This window comes from Nothobranchius furzeri, chromosome 17 (assembly GCF_043380555.1).
Source record: "Nothobranchius furzeri strain GRZ-AD chromosome 17, NfurGRZ-RIMD1, whole genome shotgun sequence".
In the NCBI taxonomy this organism is placed as follows: Eukaryota; Metazoa; Chordata; class Actinopteri; order Cyprinodontiformes; family Nothobranchiidae; genus Nothobranchius; species Nothobranchius furzeri.
In genome coordinates, this window is record NC_091757.1 from 48,215,603 (window position 1) to 48,234,133 (window position 18,531).

General features: G+C 43.6%; 1 protein-coding gene across 2 annotated transcripts in view; it reads right to left on the minus strand.

Moving 5' to 3' along the window:
* Positions 1-5,852: 5,852 nt before the first annotated feature.
* The window catches only part of ndc80 (NDC80 kinetochore complex component), a 20,279-nt gene continuing 7,600 nt past the window's right edge, over positions 5,853-18,531 (minus strand). For both annotated transcript variants that reach the window (XM_054731516.2, XM_054731515.2), the window contains exons 11-17: positions 15,623-15,828; positions 15,354-15,491; positions 15,168-15,257; positions 14,976-15,068; positions 7,244-7,374; positions 6,877-6,979; positions 5,853-6,079 (exon numbers count right to left, since the gene is read on the minus strand). In XM_054731516.2, the coding sequence (XP_054587491.2) occupies positions 5,954-6,079; positions 6,877-6,979; positions 7,244-7,374; positions 14,976-15,068; positions 15,168-15,257; positions 15,354-15,491; positions 15,623-15,828 (887 nt within the window). In that variant the 3' untranslated portion in view covers positions 5,853-5,953. The remainder of the gene's footprint in view (positions 6,080-6,876; positions 6,980-7,243; positions 7,375-14,975; positions 15,069-15,167; positions 15,258-15,353; positions 15,492-15,622; positions 15,829-18,531) is intronic.

An 18,531-nucleotide genomic window follows, 5' to 3' on the forward strand; every position in this document is an offset into this window, starting at 1 on the left:
CATCCCTGACCCAGAGAAGCAATTCTGCCCTTTTCCGACTTAAGACCATGGTCTCAGATTTAGAAGAGCTGATTCTTGCATTTAGTTTATTGAGCAAACTATTAAATAAAGTATTAACAACTGCTTTAAATTAATGTTAATATTATGCATTACTATGCAGACACCACCCCTCTGGCCTAATGACACTTAATAGTTAACAAAATCAGAAACGTTAATAAGGGGATTCTTTTTTTTTAATTAATGCTCAATAATGGACTCAGTAATGTTACTAAAAGGACCCTTGTTGTAAAGTGTTAGCCTGGATTCTTACCCATGCTACGAGTCTATTATTTATTGCAGCATCCAGCGTCTGGGTGAACATATGTGTGTCTTCATGAAGGATCTGCAAACTACAAGAGTCTCTGCTGCAGGACAGAGTCTGTCTGCGGCACTGGAGCTGGAAGATGAGACGGCTGCACAGACAACCACAGACAGTGAGAGGAATGTCTTCAAAGGTAAAATTAAACAATCAGACTTTTTCTGATTTAAAACAATTACTTCCAGATTGACTGTTTGCTTTTTTTAATCGGAGCTCAAACATTCTTACGTCACAGAATGATTCAGTCCCATAGTTTGGTCATTAGAAACAGGAAAATGTTGCTTTTGTTTGGTTTTTAGTTTCTTTTTTTAAGGGGTTGGACCAAAGGAGAGCTGGCCTCCTGACACAGTTTAGCTCTGACAGTATCTACAACACAAAGCAGAGCCATACGGGGATTTACAATGGACCTGTAAACTCACACTCATCATCTGCCGGTACCACACGCCGAGTCAGGTGGGACAAGAACAACAGACCCACGGCTGATCTTTAAAAAATACTTTACCTTTATCACAAGACTTTGATCTAAACCATTTGCTGGAGGTCACACATGAAATAACTTCACCCTCTGTTGTATTGAGCTACACATTGCTGTAGTAATGTTGCAACACTCCCAAGAATAGTGAACAACTCCATGTTTTGTGAGAGGCGCTAAACAGATAAAGTATTCATGTGAAATCTGAGATGTGCTTTACAACGTTCTGCATCACACCTGCAAGGCATCAGTGTGTGTGTGTGTGTGTCCAACTTCAAATATTGATTGAAAAAGCCAGAAATCAACAGACGGGAACCAAAACACACACTAGTGACACACACCAGACCCATATAGAGCTATGGTTTATCACGGTATTAGCGGAGAATAATAAATCAGGTGATTTTCCAGCCATCTGAACAGATGAGAACATCGAGCCAAAACATATCGAATCGTGAAATTTAATTATTTAATTAAACGTTTTAGATCTTCCTATGTGTTTTGCGTTTTCGTACAGCTGAATTTGGTGGGTCTGTATCAGTGTGCTGCAGCTGTTCATTCAGGGGTTATAGAGGTGAGGAACGTAACAAAATGTACATGACACATGTCGACAACACGGCAGTGTTCACCTCCTCGTTGTTTACATGTTGGGACCAAAAGAAGCTCTGCTGAGGAGCCGCTCTAATCTCCTTTGTAAACACAAACTCAGGTTGTGCGTGTGGCTGAGACCCCGCGAAGGAAACCAGGCCTGACGTCCTACAGTTTCACACCTTAATGTCTGCTGAGCTTCTGTTTTCTTATTCTGTCTTCGCTTCCTGAGAAGAAACAGAAAGCTTGATCGGCTGTTTGCATCTCCTGGGTTTCCGTGTGTAAATCCGTGTTACACTTGTGTCCGTATGCTCCCTGGTGTGGAAGAGAGGAACCTCCTGTTTCCTCTGTAAACACCTCAGTGGTGTGCAGGGAGGACGTTGCAACTCCTTCGGGTTAAACGTATAAAACCGTAAGTATTAGTAAGTGAAAGTTTTACATTAGTCGTTATGTTTTTTGTTTTGTTTAATTGTTTTTAGCCAAGCAGACGATGTTGAAAGCCAAGAAAGAGCAGAAGTGAAGCGCGTCGTGTCAGCCAGCATCCTTCCACTTTAAGTGGTTTGTAGATTTGATGCTAAATAAAATTTCCTCAAAATAATTCAGGTACCGTATCCTTGTGAAGCTGAAAACAAGTGCGTAGAATCCCAGAAATTCCTGACAATCACTGACAAGCATCTGATCCCATGACGGACATCTGCTTCCTCTCTAAGGTGAGTGAACTCTGAAATAAATCCTTCAAAGCCAGAAAATGACTCACGGGAAGCCAGCAGTTCAAATCTCTGACTCAGAGCTCCTCTGCAACCTCTCCGTGACCTTTCGTCCTCTCACGTGACCTTCTCAGGACCTTCCATAATAACCCCTGTCCAGGACAGAAAGAATGAGACAAAGTGATGGAAATTTGATACCTCACACACATCACCTAGTTCTGAGGAACCTCAACATTCATGTCTGTGTTAACCAAGACACACACACACACACACACAAATGTGTTTTTGAAGGCTACTTTCCACCTAGGAGCTAGACAACCACATATTTATTTACCCTTTGATTTATCTAATGTATGCCACATGGTGGAAATATCTCGATGTCACAGAGGACGTGCATGCAGACTTTTCACAAAACTTCACTGGGACATGAAATAAAACAGCTGTGGTTCTATTTTTCTTTCTTTTCTCATTGCTGTGAAGAAATGTTCTACCCATTTTTCTCTAGAGAATTGTTTAAATTCAGCCTAATTGGGGGGGGGGGGGGTTACAGCAGGAAGGGCCTCTTAGAGGTCAAAGGTCGAACACTCTCCTTTAGGATTTTCTGTTAGAAAGCTGAATTTGTGGTTCCATCAATTTCATTAAATGTTCTAGTTCCTAATATAGCACAGCAGCCCCAGACCATCACACTACCACCACCGTGTTGGACTGTTGGTATGATGTTCTCGATCTGAAATGCAGTGTTAGTTTTACATCAAATTTTGTCTTGTCAATCCACTAAATGGTAAATGGCCTGTATTTATGTAGTGCCTTCTAGGGATCTACATTGATTATTCAGATTTCTAAGCATTAAATTCCATTTGACTAAAAGAGTTGCAAAAGAAATTCACCCCCTCAGAGTTGTCAATAATGTAAACTAGATCTGTTAAGCCTCAAATATTTTTTGAACCAGGCTGTAAATGTGTTTATTTCTGCTGTGAAATGGGCATTTTTAACATGGGAGTTAATGAGGATTTGCTCACTTCTGCTGCCAGCCCCTAGTGGATGAGAGTGAAACTGCATTTTTGACACTTCCTTTTTGGCTTCATATTTGCTGCAGAATTATGGGGGCTTGGTTGGAACCAACGAACCAATGTAGCTACTAGCTAATTTAACTAACTCAAGAAGGGGCTCCGGGGTAGTCGACCAGCGCGGACGCTTGGCTTCCGAGTGAGGCTGTAGTCATGCTGGTCGCCTGTGGAGCTATAATAGGGACTGTTAAAATATAAGCAGAGCCTCAGACTGCTGCGATCAGAGACGGGCACCCTGGCCACTTACGTGAGGTCATGCTCCGCCTCGGTCGGCGGTTACCGAGAGATTAGCTACATGCTAACTCAAGCTAAGGTTTTTCGGGGACTTTTAGCGAGCGAAACTTGGTAAAGCGACTCCAAAATCCACTCAAAGAGCAGCTGTGTTTCTGTAATCTCCCCCAGAGAGTTCCACAGGGAAACAGCACTGGCATGGAAGCCAGGCAGACGCACGACACGTCTCAGACCCCTCGGGAGACGGGGTTGTGCCACCTGCGCAAAGCAGCTGTTTCCGGCCAAGAGAAGAAAAGCAGGGCGTGCGCCTGTTTGGGCTGCCTCTGAAGGACAAAGCAGCAGATTAGCGGATCTCTGATGGCAGGACTGACGCTGTTAAAGTGAGAGGCTTACCAAAACTAAACTTCACTGCAGCGGTGACCTCGCAAATTTGACCGCTGTGTACCAGCAAAATAAAGTACAGAAATGTTATTTTATATTACTGACTGACAAAAATAAAGCAAACTGCTTGGATGGTCTTTTAGTTAAGTCAATACCACAGGTTGCCCACTTTGTCCAACTAATTCCATGATTAACATCCAAACAGGAACACACAGAAGACACAACTAAAGTTCAGAGAGCAGAAATGGCCGATTATCTATTAAGGTGAGGCCCAGGCTGAGGCCTTTCCCCAGAACTAGCTCCTAGCACTAACTCCTGATGCTCATTAATTATTCATAATTTAAAGCATTTAATTACACTTAAAGGAAAGGTTACATAAAAGTCACCCCCTTCAAAGTCACAAAAATAAACTAGAGCTATTAAACCTAAAATGTTTTGTTTTTTTAACCGGGCTGTAAACGTGTTTAATTCTGCTGTGAAACTGGTATTTTTAACATGGGGAACTTTCTCTGTTTTGGAGCCAGGCCCTAACGAACAAGAGTGGAACTGCAGCCGAAAAAAAAATGAAAAAAATATATACTTGTAAATATGGACTGCCTCTTTTTTAATCTGATAAACAGACTTAGACCAGTTTAGGTGAATTAGGCCTATGAAGCTATTAACTTCTGGCTATGGCCTTCCTCTGATTTTTAATTCTCAGAACAGATGTCAAACACCCAGCCAACACACACACACACCTGGGTGTGTTTCTGCCAGTAGTGGAAGTTATCCATCACATTTTCATTCCACCTCTTCACAGAGCCCCTCAGTCACCTCATCCCATCTGCCAAAACATTTCCCAGACACTTCCAGAACTGATGGTTTGCAAACGTTCTTCACGTAAAAGTGCCTTACAGTATTAACACAACGTCCAGACATCACCTTCAGCTTACAAGAGCACATGTCTGTCTTGTGTTTAAAAGAGTGTGTTTGATGGTGCTGAAGTCTGGTTTACATGTTCTTTTCAAGAATAACCGTGTAGTCTGTAAGAAGTCTTGGTAAATTAGTCAGGTATCCAAAAATATTATTAATCACATTAAAGGATCAATCGCTATCTGATTATCAATTTTATTTGTTCAAGTATGATTTTCTATTACCTTTCAAAAAGACTTTAAATATCTAAAAACATTTCACACGCAGCGTAAAAGTTATACATCCGATCTAATGTATTCCTTTTGTTCCATGATTATCTTTTTATTTTAAATTTTTTAATTAGGCATAAGGGAGAAACTTTGGGGAATTTATATCAAAGACAGAAGCCAAATAAAGAAAAACCTTTATTACAAACGTTTTACAGGCATGCAGGACCATGCTCACTCCTTTCTTTGATTTTGCCATCACAAATGTTTGGATCTAATACAAGTGCGATAGTGAAGAGCTGCTACCCAGCAGTATCTTGACTGATTCCAAGCTGCACCTGGTTGAGGAGCTTTTTACATTTGTTGACATGACAAAACCACGAGGATGAGCATCGGCCACCAACTAAAACCAGGCTCCCAGAGCCATCTGTGTGTAGATTAGGATCTGCAGGCAAATGCCTGGCAGGACGGACATCGTGCATGTAGAAAAAAGTTACTTCTGGCATCATCACTGCTGAACTGACCATGTGAGGGAATTAACACGTCACGGTAAACATCAGGCTTATCCCAGGTTAATGTCTTTTTGATTAGCCGTGTTTCAGATTTAATCATCCCGATGTCAGCTGTCGTGGATATGGTTTGTTCAGAATGATTAACAACAAACTAGGTGTGGAGGCCAAAACCCTCCTAGATGAGTCCAGATGTTTGAGATTTCTCCACCTTTTGATCAATTTATATTTCCAGACTAAAACCTTTGTGGTACAGTTTGAACCGTAAATAAACCAGTGCTGCCATCTAGAGGACTTTAATATTACAATTTGATCCAAGCAGATAATTTTATTGTGACCAAACATTTTTTAATATGCTGTAGAATTATCAAGTTCTTCCAGCATTAACAAGTACAAAAGAAACAACATCCAAAACTGAAAATCATAAATTGCAATCTGACAAAGTTTAATGAATTATATTTTAAAATGTAAACACCTCCAAAATCTAGGGCTAAAGCCCCACCATCTTCATTCTGCTGCAGCTCTTTAGACATTAGCCTTCGCCTTGAAGCTCTTCAACATCTCATACAGCTTCTGAAGAGCGGCCTCGTTTTCTTCTACAGTCTTCTTGCAGATGCGATGAACCCCACTGTGTAGATCTGCCAGAGACAGCTGTTGTACGGAAAACAGAATCCAGCAGTGAGCAGAGCTAGCTGCATTTAACTAAACAGCTTCAAGACTTTGTATGATCAAACTCCGAAAAGGTCAGGTTTGAGTCATCAAAAACATCTATAGGCCTAACCCGTTCTTTCCACCGGAGCCGTCAGCAGCACGTTACTGCAGCAGCACGTCTTGCTCGCGTAAGCTGCTGCTTGGTCCTTCCCACGAGACGCAAAGCAGCAGGGGAGCAGCTGTCACCGACAGAGCACGAAGTCACACAAGTGACTTCGTCAGTAAACACAACAACAAGCAGGAGAAAACTACAACAGGGCTCCAAAAGGTTTGTGTTTTATGTTCTGTCCATTTTATAATCGCCAATACGGACCTGAAAAACAAAGGAGACCGCTAGCTAGGTGATAACTTCTCACGGGGCCGCACAGTTAGTAACTTTTTTTTTTAAGTAAAGCAACCAGAAGGCAGTACGTTTCTTTATTCTGAAAATCTCGGGAGCTTCGCTCCGTTTCCGCGTCCGATTTCCTGTCTTTCCTTCCCCAAAAATGTCGAACTTGACCCGTTTCAGAGGCGTCGCGCGTAGAAAATAGAACCGGCGCGTTAGGGCCGCGACATGATGCTCCGGAGACGCGGCCGACTCGCGCTGCTGACGGCTCCAGTGGGAAAGGTTCTGTTGACCACAGCGGTTCCCATCAGCAGCTATGACGTGCTGCTGCAGTAACGTGCTGCTGACGGCTCCGGTGGAAAGAAGGGGTTAGTTTTTAGAAAGTGGCTTCTGCAAGGTCAAGTAAATTTACCTCCGTAACAGCCAGGTGGTTCGTAACTGCTGTGAAAACAGACATGAGGTTATTGGCCACAGTTCGCCTCTCTTCGCTGGTTTCTTGCAGAACCAACTGATACCTTAAATAAAAAAATTTAAAAAAAAACAGAATTTATTAACATGTTGCCTTATCTTTCTAACAGAGCAGGAGCCTGGTATGACTAAAGTGTGAGAAAAACTAAACAGGATGTGCAGAATACAGAAAATTGTAACTAAATGATAAAAAATCTGAGGTTATATTCAACACAGTCTGATTTAAAGCATCGTGTCATTGCTGTAAGTGATAAAAAGTCCACACCAGTACAAGAACCTTTATAAAACCCATTGCTGAGAAATGTGCTTACTGTTGTTGAATGGCCTTCAGTTGCTGCACAGCTTCATCATAACCAAACTTTACTTTCTCCTCAAGAAGTTTGCGGTGGTTTTCAATATTCTCGATCTCTGCTCCCCATTCCTGCTCCTCTCTGGCTAGCTCCTACGTAAGTAAACATATAGCATGAAGCACAATGTGTACAAAACCATTATTTTGTGTTGAGTAGGTTGTCACAGTGTGAAAATTTAACCTCGCGGTTATTGTGACCAAAATTATCACGGTTTTCGGTATTATCGCGGTATTTTTTTAAACGCGTTACATTTTCAGACAACTAAATAAACCCTGTATATCAGGAAAATAGTCCTCAGTTTGTGTCTAAATTTGGCCTAAAATGTGTAATTTTGTAATTATGTTGTTTATTTGTTTACATATTTCCCTTTTAGTCTTTAAAATACCAATATTTGCCCACAACTTCTTATTTTTTGTCTGTTGTCACCATTTTAAAAATATTAGACCAGATGATACTCAGTACTCAAGTAGCCTTCTAATCAGATACTTTTTTACCCTTACTTGAGTAATAAACCCTATATCAGGAAAATATTGTCCTCGGTTTGTTTCCTTCCAGGGAGATTTGCAGATTTGGGAAAATGTCATCAGGCAGTAATCGTTGTTAAATTCATAATTATTCTCGGAGAGAGACCAACTCTTATCTGCCCCTGGGAGCCCCGTAATGCATAGCGTCATTTCTTTCTTTTTTTTTTTTTTTTTTTACCGTGTCCTGTATGGCTGTGAAGCAAGCAGAATTGATTTCTGAATGCTGGTGACAAGCCTTACAGATTTACTCTCAAGTGAAGCATCAAAGCGTCTGCTTTTAATGTCACGCCTGATACTTAAAACTTTATTGTTATTGTTTTTTAATGCTTTGTAATTCCGACCAGACACGGAGTCAGAGGTGAAAGAGAAAGGAAAAGACAAAAGGTGGGGAGAGGGGGGAAGGGGGGGGGGAGTTTCCACAAAAATAAACAATAATGAACAAGAGTCTGCTTCTAGACCTGCAGGAAGAGACAAGAAAAAAAAAAAGATAAATAAATAAATAAATAAAAGGGACACAACAACAATACAACAAGATCAAGCTATCACTGCGTCAACTTGGTGAAGAAATATATAATCAACATTGTTTAACTGAACAGTCGCACGATAATAAATCACAGTGCATTAAGTGCCCACCATAGTCTTAAGACATGTGTTGAACGTGCCCAAGCCCATACTTTTGAGAGCACCATGTGAGCACCTGTGTGTGTACACGCGCTTGTTTATGTAAGGTTTCTCTACAGGAGCGTCCAATAGAGAGTGTGAGGGACCACAGATCCGCCCCCCAAAGATGTGTAGGAGACGGGGGGAGCTCCAAGTCCCAGAGATCCAGGCGCTGCCCCAGAACACAGGAACCCCAAGGAGACTGCAACCAGAAAGGCCCCCGCCCCCCTCGAGAGGCACAGAGGGTCACCCCGGGGGGCCACAACCAGCAGCCGGCAGAGTCCCGGGAGACATCAGCGGCAAGCCCTCAGGCCCGCCCGCAGCCTCCCACCCCCTAGCCGGCCGAGCCCGGGACCCAGTGACCCGGGACCCAGGGGCGACCACCCCCGACGGGGACCCAGCAGAGCCCAGGGACCCAGACCCCACCAGGCCGCCACCGGGATTGATCAGGCAGACGCCAAAAATCGTAAACCCCCTGACCCGGGAGCCACGAACACTCAGGCAGACCAAGGCACCACACTCCACACCAAATGTGGCAGGGGGAGGGGAGACGAAGATCTAAATCATCAAAAGAAGTCCCAGGAGAGGGGAGGAGTCAAAGGCCCCACCTGACATATACAGTCATACACAAACACAGTCACACACTCCCTCCCTCATGCTCACACATGCACATACAACCAAAGACTTACAAAAATGCACGCCAGACTCCCACTCATGCTCCCCATTTACACCCTATTCACTCTGGTCCCGGTGCTGCACATGGGGTACAACCATTACCGGTTCCCAGAGTTCGACCCTTTCTGCTGAGGTGCTGATGAGCAGGCACCCCCGCCCAACGCCGAGCCCAGCAACCCACCACCCCAGACCCCAACCAGACGGCCAGATCTCCCTCCTAGCCTCCAGCCCCAGGAAGCCAAGCGACAACAGAGGTGTGCTAAGACCCCTAGTCTCCCTCCACCTGCTCCAATATAGTGTTGTGTGTTAATGAGGTGTATTCCTTGGCTGTGGTGAGCGGGCAGTGTGGGCATTGTCTGGCCTATGCCAGCTGATGCCACCGCACCACCCCACTTGCACCCACAGCCCTCGGTGTCAGTTTAAAATTGGAAGTGAGCACCGGCACTCGGGAGGAGGCTGAGAAATCCCCCTGCCAAGTGCCGTTGAATGCTCACTCCCAATGCCCTAAGTGTGTGTTTGCGTGGAATGTCGTCGGTGGAAGTGTATAAGGTGTAAATAAAATTGGGGGGCAGGTTGCCACAGGAATGCGGAAATGGGGTCCATACCCGCACTCCCTGACTTGTCCACCCCCCAAGGTCCTATGTGCATGTTTGTGTGATGATGTGAGGGAGCAGGAGGAGAGAAATATGCGGGGATGGGGAGGAACGGCTGGTTGGGCTTAGCCCTCCAGTGAGTCAGCTCCCCCACTGGCCCCAATAGGCACCTCTGTTGTCAAATTGCCACCCAGGGCATGGAGACCCCAGCCCATCCTGCCAGGGCCCAAAGCAGCAGCATTACAGAGCCTCACAGAGTCCGAGGGCACCAACCCAGCCCCACCCCAGCAGAATATCTATGCCCATCCCTGCATTTGCACAACTTCCAGAATATATGACATAGGACATCCAGGTAAGGTTGGGTCCTCCCCCTCCTGGACCTCCCCTGTGATGGGACAGCAGAGGAGCCAAGGTCTACCCGAGGCCCCTGAACCCGGGCCAGGCACTGCTGCATTTTCCTGCCTTCATCCCGGCAGCATACATGTCAGGACCCGACCCCCAAGCCCCCACCCAGACCCGCCCAGGGGCAATGCAGCCGCCAGGCAGGGACCCATGGCCGCCGCCAAGACCTCCAAGGGGCCCCACTCACAACCGCCAGTAGTCCACCCCCCGAGGCAACCCAAGCACCTCCAGAGGGGGGCAACGGCCCCCCAGTCCTAGACATCCCCTGTGAACCCACCCCCAGGGAACATCTGGATACTCCAAACTCAGACCCTCCACCCCCCCACCCACATCATCCTGCAGGACAACATCAACGGTCCCCCATCATCGCTATGTGATGGAACCGATCAAAGGAGCCCACAGAGATCAATTTGAAGTGGAAGCAGAGGCTAAATCAAGTGTAATATGATCTAACAAAAGATTTCTATACTGGTTAATGCAGAGAGTTTCTCTATTTTTCCAATTCAAGAGGATAGTTTTCTTAGCGATGCATATGGCAGTCAGAACCACGTGAACCAAAGATGTTTCAATCGGGACATCGTCCAGGTTTCCCAGTAAACAAAGTGAGGGGGTGGTTGGGATATGACATTTCAGAGACTTTGACAGGTCTTCACACACTCTACCCCAAAATTCCTGGACAGGTGGACAGGACCACAGTGCATGAATGTAATTGTCAGGAATGTTGTTTGTGCAGTGTGTACATGTGTCAGATGACACAAACCCCATCTTGAACATCCGATGACCTGTATAGTGTACTCTGTGTAGAATTTTGTACTGAATTAATTGTAAATTGGGGTGTCTGATCATTTTAAAAGTTTTTAAACAAGCTTGGGACCAGAAGTTCTGGTCAAGGCTAACTGATAGATCCACCTCCCATTTTTCAATAGGGATTGCAATTTTATCGTCTATTTTGGACAGTGTCTTATATACTTTAGACAGTAGTTTGGGGGGTTTGAGATTATAGAAGTCAAATACCCTTGGTGGTGTTTGTAGTAGGGGTTGCATGACTTTTTTTTAAGTCGACAGTCAAGTAATGAAAATCGAGTCGACTTCGACTAGTCGTTGATGACGTCATACACCTGAAGCGGCACGAGGGGGGGGGGGTCGCTGGAGTTTTTGACAATTAAAATTGCGCCCACACTTTCTAAGTTAACACCTCTTTTAACAACGGTACTTTCTGCATCCTACTTCAGCCCTCTCCCCCCTCCCCTGTGCAGCAGCCGCAAACTCACTGATGCGCCTGCAGCCTTTCCTGCTGCTCTAAACATTAAAATAATTATTTAATTTTCTGTTCCTCACTTCTGATTACCTTCAATGGTGTTTGTTGCAACCAGGTACAAAAACTAACTTGTTTTTATTTGACTATTTTTCTGTCCTGTCTGTTTATTATCTTCCTGCATCTCCTCTCAATCCTAAAGAGAAACTGCTACCTGGGTTCATATATATTCACCTTATGAGTTACCTTTGAACTGCAGTTCTAAAAGATCTACCGACCACAAAAACAGCAGAGTGCCGCTGCTCGCCGGCCGACTACAACGGGACTGTTTTTGCTGCGGAGTTCGTGCCGGAGCGGAGCGGAGATAGTGGAATTTTGGGGGTGCGTCACCGGAGGACAAAACAGGTGATGCACCTCGCTCCGCAGCAGCGAAACGCATCAGGCACAAATAACAGACAGAAAACATTAAAGGAAATGAGCCGACATGAACGATTGCGTGTTTAATTTGTTTTTGAGGTGGTGACACCTGATTTGGCGGTGCTCAGGACAGAGATGTCTGGAGGGCGTCAACGATCAGAGCTTTGCATGCGCAAACTGGTTAAGATTAGGATGGGGGTGAGGGGAAGATAAAATTGCAAGAGGGAAAAGGTCACAGTTTGGTTAAATGTCCGTTTTACCGCGGGTGTCAGTACCGACGCTCTGGCAAAGAACGTCGCCTCCGCCTCCCGACGCGCAGGGGCTCATCACCTGCTGTCTTTTCCGAGGACTGCATCTTGTCAGTCATTATCACGTGACAGCGACAGTCGATGACAGGCATAAAGTCACTACAGAGCCGTGAAGTCGACTAGTTCATACAACCCCTAGTTTGTAGTTCTATTTTATTGAGCTTAAATTTTTGCTTGACTACAGATTTAATTTGGTGATATTCTAAAAAGCTATTCTAATCTATTCCAAATTGGGAGACTTTTCTATTAAATGGGATGAAGTCCAGTCCTTCATATATGTGTTCCAGGTATAGGATTCCTTTATTTTTCAAGTCCGGAAGGTTCATCATTTTATTATTTTGCAAAATATCAGGATTATTCCGGATAGGTGTGCATCTGCATGGTACTAGTGAAGACTGTCATTTTAAGATACTCCCACCATGCTGTCAGAGAGGTGCTGATACTAATACTTTTGAAGCTTTCATGTTTTCTTGTGCTTGAGCTAATAAATGGTAAGTCTGAAAGCTCTATCGTATTGCAAAGTGTCTGTTCTATGTCTAACCAAGACTCATCTAGTGGGTTATCTTGCAACCATCTTGGTATATCAGGGTATCTGCAGGTTTAAGGGAGCCAAATTTAAGACTTTTTAAGACCTTTTTAAGGCCACTTAGACCAAATTTAAGCTATTTTTATAATTAAATTTAAGCTTTATTTTCCAGCTATTGCCTGGAACCAGTGCTAACCACATCGCGAACGTGGGATTAGCCATCCAGTTATCATTAAACTTGCACTTCCCCATGGCGCAAGCTCCCACTAGTTTAACCAGCTAATGTGCTCATCTAAAAAAAGCCCCCTTTCACAACCAACTGAACGTGTACGGTTCCGCTTATGACAATATCATACAACAAAAATGCTGAAGACTAACTAGAAATTCATAAAAATTTTATAGAAATAAAAGAATCTTGTTTATTGGGTCTTTGAAAATTTAAGACATTTGGAAACTGTATTTAAGGATTATTTGTCATTTTTAAGGATTTTTACGGCCTTTAATTTGGAAAAGCTAATTTAAGACTTTTTAAGGACCCGCGGATACCCTGTATATATTGCAGCCTGTTGGCTAAGAAATAATAATAAAAGTTGGGTAAATCCAGTCCTCCTCTGTCTTTGGTCTTCTGAAGTGTTTTTAAGCTAATTCGTGGGGGTTTATCGTGCCAAAGGAATTTAGTAATTGAGGAGTCCAGAGATCTAAACCAGTCAGCTGGTGGTTTGTTTGGGATCATTGAAAATAAGTAATTTATTCTGGGTAAGACCATCATTTTAATTGCAGCAACTCTCCCCATGAGTGATATCGGTAAGGATTTCCATCTTGCAAGATCATCTTCCACTTTCTTTAAAAGTGGGATGTAGTTTAGTTTGGTTAGATCTGCCAGCTTGGGAGAGACATTAATTCCCAGGTATGTGATATTCCCTGACTCCAATTGTCTATTAAGTAAATTGACAAAAGACAAATTAATTGGTAGAACTGTGGATTTTAACCAGTTTATAGAGTAATCTGAAACTCTTGAAAAAGAGTTTATCAGTTCTACTGAATGGGAGAGGATTGAGAATTCTGGAGAAAGAGTAAAACATCATCTGCATAAAGACTTATCTTATGTTCTATTTTCTTACACTTTATCCCTTTAATATCTGTTGTTTGCCTAATTGCTGCCGCTAGTCGTTCAATAAAGATAACAAACAGTGAAGGGGAGAGTGGGCATCCCTGCCTGGTCCCCCTCTGAAGACAGAAGCTAGCTGATATTTGATCGTTCGTCCTGACACGTGCTGTTGGTGAACTGTATAATGTTTGTAGCCAGTTTATGAAGAAGTTCCCAACCCCAAATTTATGTAAAGTTGCAAATAAGAACTTCCAGTTAACTCTATCACAAGCCTTTTCTGCATCTAGAGATAATATACTAGTTTCTATGTTTCTACTGTAAGAGAAATCTATCAAATTAAGTAATCTACGTGAATTAGTGGATGATTGTCTACCCTTAATGAAACCAGTTTAGTCAAGGTGTATTATGAAAGGGGTTACCTTCTCTAATCTGTTTGCCAGGGCTTTACAAATTAATTTGAGATCAACATTAATAAGGGAAATTGGGCGATAGCTGGTAGGAAATGCAGGGTCTTTGTCTGGTTTTCACAAGAGACTAATATTGGCTGAATTCATGTTTGGCTGTAATCTGCCGCTCTCTTCGATTTCCCTCACCATTCTGAAAAATGTTGGAGCCAGAATGATCCAGAATTCTTTGTAGAACTCTGCTGGAAACCCATCTGGACCTGGAGCTTTCCTATTAGTCATGGATTTAAGCATAGCGTCATTTCAATATGGGGGTGTCCGCGACACAGTTTATATGCAGGTAGCGGCGCTGCGGCTGCTTTATATAGCGACTCGTTGCATTCTCCCTCAACCCAAATCCTCGGATCACGCATTTTAGCTAAAATGTTAACTTGCCTTGTGTTGACTGTAGAGTTGTGGGTGATGGTCACACAGATGTGTCATGAGATTTTAAGCGTTGCTGCCTTTCACAGACACTTTTTCTGCACGTGCTGCAAACGGGACAGCCGTCTTCTATCAACTGTCCCTCGGCATTCTTCAAATATACAAAAAAATGCCCGTACTTCCCACTTTGTCTTCTTTGAGGGATAATAAATGTCCTGAGTGCTGCCGTCTCCTCCTTTGGCCATTATATCAGCTTTAGCTTCAAGAAAGTTTTGGTTGTAAACAACAAAGTGCGCGTGTGTCGCCGGCAACTTCAGCAGATGATACGGTGGCTGGTAAGGGTCAGCGCGCCTACACCGTGACAACCCTAGTGTTGAGCAAATGTAAACTACGTGTACCTGCATGTCAAGTTCCAGCTGCTCATCCAACTTGCGGATCTGCTCTTTGAGCAGCTTCACGTCGTTCAGCTTGTCCATGACGTTGGAGTTTAGCTGAAAGACAGAAACCGTTTTTACAACAGAAGTAAAATCCAGCAAAAGACGAATTGGTTTCTGAAGTGGAAAAAGCAATATTAGAAAAGGCCTCGTTACTTGTTCCATGGACTCTACTAGACTGAGTCTGGAGTTGGTCAGCCTGCTGCTTTCTTCCTCCACATTACTGATCATCTTTTTCAGAAGCATCTATAAAAATACACGAAACACAGCAGGGAGTGTCACCGAGTTTTCTTCAAACTGAACTTGATCCAAATCTCTTCCCACTGAATTAAACTGAAGTACCTCTATCTGCGTCCTTTGACGGCATCCACCTTCAAATGGCTTCAACTCAAAATCGTGACCACAGGCGTTTTCTGCAGTCTGCGGGATCAGCTTGAGTTTACGTGCCAGCTTGTGATACTCAGCCAGATTAGACTCTACCTGGGATTGACCAGTAAAAAACAAAATTAATAAAAAAGGACCTCAAATGATAGCCGTCAGATTTCCTGAAATGAATCGGATTAAAAAGCAACAACGCCTGTTCATCTCGTACAAAAAGAGACACACGGTACCTTCCCTTTCACTTTGGATAAAGCAATTTCTTCATTCCACGTGTGCTGCTCAGCATCTTCAAGAGCCTTGGTGAGATTAGCGACAGTTTGTTCAAGTTCCCTTTTCTCCCTGTTGATCCTCTCGACATCAGCTGGAGTAAATTTTTGGTTCTGTAAGACCTGTTCAAGTTCTTCCCTCTGATGTTTGAGAGAATCCAGATGACCAACTAAACAAAAAAGAAAAACACAGAAAACACTCAAAAGCTCTCCTCTCCTGGGGTCTCATTTATAAAACATTGCGTGGAAACCTTACTAAAACCGTACTTACGCTCAGCAAAAATAATGTACTTACGCCAAGTAGGTTTGTGGCCTATAAAACGCGGAGCACGCACAGCTTCACGCAATCTCTGCTTTATAAATCAGAAACTACAGAGGAACGTGCTCAGCTGTTTCTGAATCCCATCCCACCTTCAACACGTCCACTTTCTGCCATGAATAGTCAATGCAAAGTGCCTTGTGGATCTCATGCATATACATAAGCCGGCTTGTTGCAGCATTTCATCATTAACGATCGCGACCGCAGATCAAGGAAGCGCCGTTTCACCGAAGCAGAAGTTGAGGTACTTGTGGGTGAGGTGGAAAAATGAAAGGAAGTGCGCTTGCAAAACAAATAAGAGAAAATCCACAGTGGCACAGCGTGTCTGAAGCCGGCAATGCTGCGAGTTCTTCAGAGAGATCTGCGGTGGATATTAAAAAAAAAAAAGGTCAGATCGGGATTCGATCCCCAGACTCTCGGGTGAGTCACACGTGCTAACCAGTCTGCCAAAAGGGACATCCCGTTGGCCAAGTAGCCACAGTGACAGGACTCACACTGTCAGACGCATAACATGATGTCTCAATCTGCCCCCCTGCTGATATTCTGCATTCTGTATTCTGCATGTTCCAATCACATATTTGATTTATTTGAACCAAAAAAAAAAAAAGATCACATTATTCTTGTCAAATACTTTAAGTAGCTGCTTTGGAGCTAGGAGTAGATCGATATATCGGTCAGACGGTTTTTGTCCTTAGTTAAGCTGATTTAAATTCAGGCTCATGCTCGGGCAGCCCAGTGCTGTTGCAGAATTGAATTTAAAAGTTTTTCTACGTTCACGAATACCTTCAGCATTAAAAACACTCTAAATAAACTTTATTTAGGTGACTTTAACACTGAGCAGTCCACAAAGGTAAGATTTAACATTTAAATTCAGAGTTCAAAAATGAATTCAACTTCAGATATTTTGTGTATCAACTGATGTTATTGGGGACATTTTAGCATGAAAACAAGGTGTAAATGTCTAACAACAGAAACATCGTCTGACCATGACATATTGGATATAGAAAAACCAATATCGGTCGACCTCTACCTGGAACCATGTAAATAATAGGGATGGACAATCTAACGGCATCAACATCGGTATCGGCCGATTTCAGTCTTTTTTTTAACATATCGGTTCTAGAAATAAAACCGGGCCGTTACTACTGATATTTTTTCCATCTCGGCTCCATTTGTTTGTCTGTTTCAGAGGGTGAGAGGGGTGATGAGTAATTGTTTAGTCACGTAAACAGTGATCGTAATCATCTCAGAAGCGTAAATGTGAGTGTTGTGTGTACATAATAACGTAAATTCAGCTTTAATCGTTTTCATTCTATACAAAATCTGCTGATTTTAGAAGCATTAATGTCAGTATATCGGTATCGGCCCAAACATTTCATATTGGTGCATCACTAGTAAACTTATTTAACCAATTTTGCACCTAGAACCAGTGCTAAAAACAGACGAGGCCCTTTTCATTTAAATCTGAGTCTGAACTAAAGACTCAGACTTCCTTGACTTTTCTCCATCCACACAAATACCGTAAATCCTCTAATACAGGCCCGGGCCTGTATTTGACTCAAGCTCATCAAGCTCCAGGCCTTTATTGGAAGGAGGGCCAGTATTAGAGGCAGGCCTCTATTTCTATTTGTGCAAAATGAACTAATGGTTCGTTGGAGTTTTTGACAATTAAAATTGCGCCCACATTTTCAAAGTTAAACACATTTCTTTTAACAACGGTAGTTTCTGCTTCAGCCCTCTCCCCCCTCCCCCTGCGCAGCGGCCGCAAACTCACTGATGCGCCTGCAGCCTCTCGGAGTTCCTGCTGCTCTAAACATTAAAATAATTATTTCATTTTCTGTTCCTCACTTCTGATGACCTTCAATGGTGTGTTTGTTGCAACCACCAGGTACAAAAACTAACTTGTTTTTATTTGACTATTTTTCTGTCCTGTCTGTTTATTATCTTCCTGCATCTCCTCTCAATCCTAAAGAAAAACTGCTACCTGGGTTCATATATATTCACCTCATGAGCTACCTTTGAACTGCAGTTCTAAAAGATCTACCGACCGCAAAAACAGCGGAGCGCTCGCTGTTTAGCGGCCGTATCAGTGATCAGTGCGTCGGAGGACAAGGTGATGCGCGCAGCGCCCCGCTCCACAGCATGCAGCGAAACGCATCAGGCGCAAATAAAAGACAGAAAAAATTAAAGGAAATGAACTGACATGAATGATCGCATGTTAAATTAGTTTTTGAGGTGGCGACACCTGATTGTTACTGTGGCCGTGCTCAGGAGGCAGATCTACCGACCGCGAAAACAGCGGAGCTCTCCCTGCTTGGAGGCCGCATCAGTGATCTGTGCGTCGGAGGACAAGGTGAAGCGCCCCGCTCCACAGCAGCGATACACATCAGGCGCAAATAAAAGACAGAAAACATTAAAGGAAATGAACCGACATGAACGATAGCGTGTCAGTACCTACGGTCTGGCACAGCGCGTTGCCCCCCCACCCCCCGAGCGCAGGAGCTTGTCACCTGCTGACAGCAGGCTGCTGTCTTTTCCGAGGGCTGCATCTTGC